Source organism: Macaca fascicularis, chromosome 10 (genome assembly GCF_037993035.2).
Source record: "Macaca fascicularis isolate 582-1 chromosome 10, T2T-MFA8v1.1".
NCBI lineage: Eukaryota > Metazoa > Chordata > Mammalia > Primates > Cercopithecidae > Macaca > Macaca fascicularis.
The window spans coordinates 21,906,353-21,913,979 of record NC_088384.1 but is presented as its reverse complement, the minus strand read 5'-3'; the positions used below and the strand labels follow the sequence as shown (position 1 = coordinate 21,913,979).

The 7,627-nt window shown below is 49.2% G+C and overlaps 2 protein-coding genes across 5 annotated transcripts in view; one reads left to right on the top strand and one right to left on the bottom strand.

Moving 5' to 3' along the window:
- Positions 1 to 3,297, bottom strand: part of ZMAT5 (zinc finger matrin-type 5) — a 31,122-nt gene extending 27,825 nt beyond the window's left edge. Inside the window, exon 1 of one of the 3 annotated variants that reach the window (XM_045363842.3) lies at positions 3,105 to 3,297. The gene's annotated coding sequence lies outside the window, so the exon portion shown is untranslated. Of the gene's footprint in view, positions 1 to 1,267; positions 2,938 to 3,104 lie in introns of those variants that run through there. The other 2 variants (XM_045363840.3, XM_065522299.2) reach the window with 2 other exon arrangements.
- Positions 3,298 to 3,670: 373 nt separating this feature from the next.
- Positions 3,671 to 6,511, top strand: UQCR10 (ubiquinol-cytochrome c reductase, complex III subunit X). 2 transcript variants are annotated; one of them, XM_045363843.1, is made up of 2 exons: positions 3,671 to 3,844; positions 6,270 to 6,511. In XM_045363843.1, exons 1-2 carry the CDS (start codon positions 3,695 to 3,697, stop codon positions 6,309 to 6,311), a joined length of 192 nt encoding a protein of 63 aa, XP_045219778.1. In that variant the 5' UTR covers positions 3,671 to 3,694; the 3' UTR covers positions 6,312 to 6,511. The 2 variants fall into 2 exon arrangements, with proteins under 2 accessions (XP_045219778.1, XP_045219779.1); XM_045363844.1 differs by having other exon boundaries at positions 3,671 to 3,903.
- Positions 6,512 to 7,627: the final 1,116 nt, after the last annotated feature.

Here is a 7,627-nt window from a genome sequence, read left to right as displayed (position 1 = left end):
AAAATTTTTTTGTCTCTACAAAAAATATATAAGAAAACCAGAAAACCAATGAGTGAGGCATAGTGGCATGCACCTGTAGTCCCAGCTACTTGGAAGGCTGAGGTGGGAGTATCACTTGAGCCCAGGAGTTGGAGGCTGCAGTGAGCTATGATCATGCCACTACACTCCAGCCTGGGCAACAGAGTAAGACCCTTCTCAAAATAATAATAATAATAATAATAATAACAACGCAGTGTGGTGGTGCACAGCTGTAATCCCAGCTGTTTGGGAGGTTGAACCAGGTGAATTGCTTGAGCCCAGGAGTTCCAGGCTGCAAGGAACTATGATTATTACAACCAGGAATTATGTGCCACTGTACTCCAGCCTGGGAAATGGAGGGAGACCCTGTCTCTACAAAAATAAAACATAATAAAACCAAATAAAACAAGCCACACCTTTAACTCCCTGTGGTCTTCCCTACTCATTGCACCTAAAATGATTCTCTCTCCTCTGAACTTCCCATCAGCCAGATTGGTTGGAAATGATCAGCAAGACCTAAGTAGTCTTCCCCTAGAGTCTCACAACTTCCTGCTCTGAGGGGCTCCCAGGATGCTTTGCAAATAGTAAAAAACCACAGTAAGGATAACTCATGGATGTAAAGCATTTCACTTTTTACCTTCTGATCCCCTAACCTGGTATTACTGTTGCTATTTACAGATGAATTACAAGATGGCCCAGAGAGTCAAAGCCTGATCAATGTCACAGAGTCAGAGGCAGAGCCAGGCCTGCAATCCAATCCCTGGTTTTTGTTTGTTTTGTTTTCCTTTGAGCTCTGTCACCCAGGCTGGAGTGCAGTGGCGCAATCTCGGCTCGTGGCAGCCTCCACCTCCCAAGTTCAAGTGATTCTCCTGCCTTAGCTTCCCAAGTAGCTGGGATTACAAGCAGGTACCACTACACCTGGCTAATTTTTTTTGTATTTTTAGTAGAGACAGGATTTCACCATGTTGGCCAGGCTGGTCTTGAACTCCTGACCTCAAGTGATCCACCCACCTTGGCCTCCCAAAGTGCAGGGATTACAGGTGTGAGCCACCGCGCCCGGTCCCTAGTTTGTTTTTTGTAGAGATGGTCTCACTGTGTGGCGCAGGCTGGTCTTCAACTCTTGGCCTCAAGTGTTCCTCCTGCCTTGGCCTCCCAAAACGCTGGGATTATAGGTATGAGCCACCATGTCCAGCCCAGTCCCTGGTTTTGAATGCCACCCCTATCCGGATGACTCTTCTCAGGCTCATACCTCTCCTCTAAACTCCAGATCCGTGTCCTCATTTGCCTCTAGACACCTCCACTTGATGTCTGTGGGCCAGCTCAAACTGACGTGGACAAAACAGAATTTAAGATAATTCCTGTTGATTTTAAATTGTTGAGGTCAAAACTTAGATGTCAGCTGGACGCGGTGGCTCACACCTGTAATCCTGGCACATTGGGAGACCGTGGCAGGTGGATCACTTGACACCAGGAGTTCAAGACCAGCCTGGCCAACATGGTGAAACCCTGTCTCTACTAAAAACACAAAAATGAGGTGGGTGTGTTGGCGTCTGCTTGTAATCCCAACTACTCAGTAGGCTGGGCATGAAAATTGTTTGAACCTGGGTGGCAGAGGTTGCAGTGAGCCGAGATGGCCACTGCACTCCAGCCTGGGCAACAGAGCAAGACTCTGTCTCAAAAAACAAACAAACAAAAAAAAACACACAAAAAAACTTAGATTATCCTCCTTGATTCCTCTTTCCTGTGCACCCTACACACATCTGCTAGCTTGCTCTGTCTGCCCTACCTCCCAAATTACATCCCAAATCTGATCACTGCTCTGCTCCACACCCTAACCTAAATTACCACCCATCAGGCCAAGCGTGGTGGCTTACGCCTGTAATCTCAGCACTCTGGGAGGCCAAGGTGGGAGGATCACCTGAGGTCAGGAGTTTGAGACCAGCCTGGCCAACATGGTGAAACCCCATCTTTACTAAAAAAAAAAAAATTAACTAGGCATGGTGGCAGGCACCTGTAATCCCAGCCACTCAGGAGGCTGAAGCAGGAGAACCACTTGAACCCGTGAGGCGGAGGTTGCAGTAAGCCGAGATAGCACCACTACACTCCAGCCTGGGCAACAGAGCGAGACTCCATTTCAAATAAATAAATAAATAAATAAATAATCACCCAACTTCCCTCAACTGATCTACAACAATAACTTCCCCCTCACAGTCCACTCTCCATAGACCAGCCAGGATGATGACATTAAAGTGCAAATTAAATCTTGTCGCATTTCTGCTGAAAACCCTTCAGTGGCCTCCTAGTGCAATTAGGAAAAAACATGACTCCCTGGCCAGACGCGGTGGCTCACACCTGTAATTCCAGCACCTTGCAGGGCCGAGGCAGGAAGATCGCTTGAGCACAGAAGTTGGAGACCAACTTATCAAAAACAAAAACCAAAGAAAACAAGACTCCGTAACGTGGGTTCCAAGGCCAGATATCAGCTGACCGGAGTCCACCTCTTCATAATCCACTCTACTTCTTTCCCTCAAACATCCCAGGACTGTAGCTGCCTCAAGGCCTTTGCACCAACGTTTTCCTGTTCAACTCTACTATTCATTCAGGTATCTAGTCAAGTGTCACCCCCAGAGCAGCCACCCAGGGTGCAATGTCACCACCACTGCCTCTCCAGTCAACCAAAGCACTATGTGTTTGTTGCACTGTACCTCCCCCACCTGCCCACTCAGTAGATTGAGCGCTCTATGAGAGCAGGAACTTGTTCACTGCTGGGTCCCCAGAGCAGGGACCAGAACAGGCGCTGGGAAAACATCTGTTCAATGTCCCAGGTACTCCAAACCCGCTCTTTTCAATACCAAGCAGGTCCCAAGTCTCCAGCCTTCCAGACCAGGGTTGCCGGGTGCGAAGCCCAGGGGTGAGAGTAACAGGAAGCAGGGCAGATCCCTCCCTGCCGTTAAGCCAGCGTGAAGGGTTTAACCTCCAGGACAAGACTTTTGCCACAGGCTCCAGCTCCTGGCCTAGACTTGGGGCTGACGGAGGGGACAAGGTGAAGAGATGAGCCAGGGTCTCGGGAACCCAGATCCCCTCACCCCTCTATCCACTCCCCATCCCAAGGAATGGTGCGTCCCGCCGCAGGGCGTACGGACAAAGAGGGAGGCGCTCAAGTCTTCCAATGCGGGGAAAAGAGACTAGGGCTCGCCCCTCGGCGTCTGGCGGAAGGTACCTGGCTCCTCCGTGGCGGCAGCTCCGGGCTCCTCCTCCTGCGTCCCCACGTCGCGCACTGCTTGCTGGGATTCGTAGTCTCGCCTAGGCCATCAGCTCCCCCTTCCCAGAGAGCTTTAGGAATCCAAGCCAGGACGGGGCGGAGGGCGGGGGGAAGTTGATGGCGCGCGAGGGCTTCTGGGAGTTGTAGTTTAACATATTCAAACAGCCAGGAATTCTGGAGAGGAAAAATTGGGTAATAAATTTTATCAGATTATTTGGGTTGTCCTGATATGGATCTTATGAGATTTTTTTTCTCAGGCCCAGGACAGCCGTACCTCTGTGGTTCAAAACACCCAAAGCCGAGATTCAGAGGTACTACAAATCCCATAAAGTGTTGCACGTCTAGGGCCTTTGGAGAAGGAGGTCGGCCCCGGCGCAGGCGCGGTGGCGCGAGTTGGACCGTGAAAAAAGAAACATGGCGGCCGCGGCGTTTACTTCGAAATTGTACTCCCTGCTGTTTCGCAGGAACTCCACCTTCGCCCTCACCATCGTCGTGGGCGTCGTATTCTTCGAGCGCGCCTTCGATCAAGGCGCGGACGCGATCTACGACCACATCAACGAGGGGGTGAGGGCCTGTGGCATCCTTGACCTTGGACCTGCCTGAGGGGTGACAGTGGAGTAGAGGTGGGACGGGACTCAGTAACCTTTACCAGGAAGGGGGTAAGGGGTAAACCGTCGGCGTCTTCTGTCTCGAGTCCGCCGTCTGTCCCCTTGGCTTGATGTGAATTATAAAACGTTAAGCGAGGTTAATATATCTCACTTTACAGGGGTTGTAAGTATCGCTGTGTGCCACCCCACATACCCACTTGTCCATTATCAGAAGCAAAAACTAAAGGCTAGTGAGAGCAAAGGACTTACTAGGTGCACAGGAAGCCAGGGGCAAGTCAGGGCCAGAAACGGGACCCCTGTCTCTCAGGGTTTCAAGGGCAGATTTGAGCAGGCGACGGTCGTGAAAAGGACATTAGACACCTTAGACGCCGTGGCTGAAGTTTCAGGTGACGCTTTCGGTCCCCAAGGCTTCCCACGTAGGCAGTTGTTATTAATGGTTGAGAGTGGGAGCTATGAAATCAGAAAGCCTTGGATAGGAACACTGGTCCTTGTCACTTAACTGTGGCATTAAGTTGAGCAAGTTTCTTCTCTGAACTCCGTTTTAACTGTGAGATGGAGATATTAATAGTAGAAACATGAGCACTATTGTGAGGATCACAGGAGATGCAGCGGGGTGCCACATGCCTGGTAGGTGGCACCACTGAAAAGTAATCACTGCTTACATTCCTCAGGAGAAAGTGGAAGCATGAGGTAGGAATGGCAACACATTTTTGACTTTTATGTATCACGCACTGTGCTAGGTGCAGTGCATGCTTTATATCGCTAAATTATGGCTGTATTGGAGTAGGCCTTATACATCTAGCCCTGTTCCACCACTCACTTGTTTTTAATTTGAGACTGACTCTGCAGCCTGGGAAGGCACTGTCCACTAGTGCTATGCTGCCTGTGACCAGTGCAACTTCCTGCCCACATGAAAGCATTGCCACTGTACCGTCTCTTGCAGTTGCTTCTGCTGACCACTCCCACTGATCTGGAGAGACATCCAAGCATGTTGTTATAACTCACCCATTTTCCCTGTGCTTTTTTTTTTCTTTTTTGAGACAGGGTCTCACTCTGTCGCCCAGGTTGGAGTGCAGTGGCATGATCACAGCTCACTGCAGCCTTGACCTCCTGGGTTCAAGTGATCCTCCCACCTCAGCCTCCTGAGTAGCTGGGACCACAGGCAAGTGCCACCACACCCAGCTAATTTTTGTATTTTTCGTAGAGATGGCGTTTCACCATGTTGCCCAGGCTGGTCTCGAATTCCTGAGCTCAGTCTGTCCTCCTGCCTTAGTCTCCTAAAGTGCTGGGATTACAAATGTGAGCCACTGTGCTCAACCTCTTGTGCTTTTGGGAATGAGAATTTTGGCCAATTTAGGTCCCAGGAAATGTTTTAAATGGCTCATGGTGAAATATTTTGGGACTACACACTTACAACCTCTTCAGTAATACCTGGGAGTTAAAGAACTGAGACATCTTCCAGGCTGTTTTCCTTAATAATTGTGTGTTTTGGGGCACTTCCCTCGATCTCAACCTGAATTTCCTATAAAATTAAAATCACCCCTTTCTACTTCACCTGGTGATTGAAAGCATCATAGTATTTTATAAATGCCAAGAATTATGCATGAAGGCTCAGCACGGTGGCTCACGCCTGTCATCTCAGCGCTTTGGGAGGCTGAAGCGGACCTCACTTGAGGTCAGGAGTTTGAGACCAGCTTAGCCAACATGGCGAAACCCCATCTCTACTAAAAATACAGAAAGTAGCCGGGTAGCGCACAATTGTATTCCTAGCTGCTCGTGAAACTGAGGCAGGACAATCGCTTGAACCCAGGAGGCTGAGGTTGCAGTGAGCTGAGATTGCGCCACTGCACTCCAGCCTGGGTGACAGAGGAGTCTCAAAAAAAAAAAAAAAAAGTGCATCAAGCATAGGATTGCTTCGAGTTTGCCCACCACAAGTGTATCTTTTTATTTTTATTTATTTATTTTTTTGAGACGGAGTCTCGCTCTGTCGCCCAGGCTGGAGTGCAGTGGCGCAATCTCCACTCACTGCAAGCTCCACCTCCCGGGTTCAAGCCATTCTCCTGCCTCAGCCTCTGGTATAGCTGGGACTACAGGCGCCCGCCACCGCGCCCGGCTAATTTTTGTATTTTTTTAGTAGAGACGGGGTTTCACCGTGTTAGCCAGGATGGTCTCGATCTCCTGACCTCGTGATCCGCCCGTCTCGGCCTCCCAAAGTGCTGGGATTACAGGCGTGAGCCACCGCGCCCGGCCAAGTGTATCTTTTTAATCAGGACATGGCATATGTTTCTCCCAAGCTCATTTTAGAGACCAGGGCAGTGGGAGTAGTTGTAAAATGTGAGAGGCAAAGGTCAAAGTTTGTGGCTCTTGTCTTTAAAATGCAGAAACTGTGGAAACACATCAAGCACAAGTATGAGAAGAAGTAGTTCCCTGGAGGCCCCCATCGAGGCCAGAAGGACCAGGTCCACCCAGCAGCTGTTTGCCCAGAGCTGGAGGCTGAGCTTGAAGATGATGCTCAAGTTACTCTTCATGGACCACCGTTCGCTGCAAAAGACTCTTTACCTTCTGCTGTGTTTGAAGTATGTTTAGTCAGCATGCTCAGGAAATAAATCTGAATTGCCCTTGAGACCTGCTTCTGCATTGGTTGCTTTGTTAACTCTACCTGATCTTCACTTGTCAGTAATTTGAGACCACTTCAAAGCCCTCTGCAAACACTCCAAGGGCAGAGTCTGCTATTTTGAGTTTTCCATTAACTTCCAAAGAATTCCGCTTTTCAAAACAGGAGCCAGAGTTGGAGATATTACAGTCAACTTTGGCTTCTGAGCCAGTAATTCCATTCTTAAATAACTCACTGTCTTGGCCATGAGGAAGCACTATGGCCTCAGCTGGGGGAAAGACCCTGGCCTGGGGGTCTTAGCCACTCCCCACCCTAGGGTCTAGTTCAGGGGTATCCAGTCTTGGCTTCCCTGGGCCACGTTGGAAGAATTGGCTTGGGCCACACATAAAATAACACTAATGATAGCTGACGAGCTAAAACAAAAGACAAAACGGTTTGTGCAAAAATCTCATAATGTTTTTAGAAACTTGAAGAATTTGTGTTTGGGCCTCATTCAGAGGCATCCTGGGCTGCATGCAGCCTGCGGGCCTTGGGTTGGACAAGCTTGGTGTATTCTGCCTCTTACTGAGTATCTTTTGGTAAGCTGCCATACCTCTCTGGCTCACAGCCTCCTGCCACCGTTCCACTCTGATGAGTTCAGTTTGTAAAGGTGCTTAGTTGAATCCTCACTCCACTGACTCTAGCTATGGGAACCAAGGTGATATGGTTTGGCTGTGTCCCCACCCAAATCTCATTTTGAATTGTAGCTCCCATAGTTCCTATTTGTTGTGGGAGGGACCCGCTGGGAGATAACTGAATCATGGGAGTGGTTCCCCCACACTGTTCTCATTGTAGTAAATAAGTCTCACTAGATCTGATGATTTTATAAGGGGTTTCCCCTTTTGCTTGGCTCTGATTCTCTCTTGCCTGCCGCCATGTAAGACGGGCCTTTCCCCCTCCACCATGAGTGTGAGGCCTCCCCAGCCACGTGGAACTGTGAGTGCATTAAACTTCTGTTTCTTTATAAATTACCCAGTCTCGGTTATGTCTTTATCAGCAGCGTGAAAATGAACTAATACACAAGGGAAAGGCACTTGAACTTGCTGACCTTCGGTTTCCTTATCTGTAAAATGGGGTAGTAGAACA

What these genes read in the sequence shown, in the direction of transcription:
- UQCR10 (XM_045363843.1), top strand. Translation starts at nt 3,695, where the DNA reads ATGGCGGCCGCGGCGTTTACTTCGAAATTGTACTCCCTGCTGTTTCGC. An exon ending in ACGACCACATCAACGAGGGG is followed by an intron (nt 3,845 to 6,269) that starts GTGAGGGCCTGT and finishes TTTAAAATGCAG; the next exon opens with AAACTGTGGAAACACATCAA.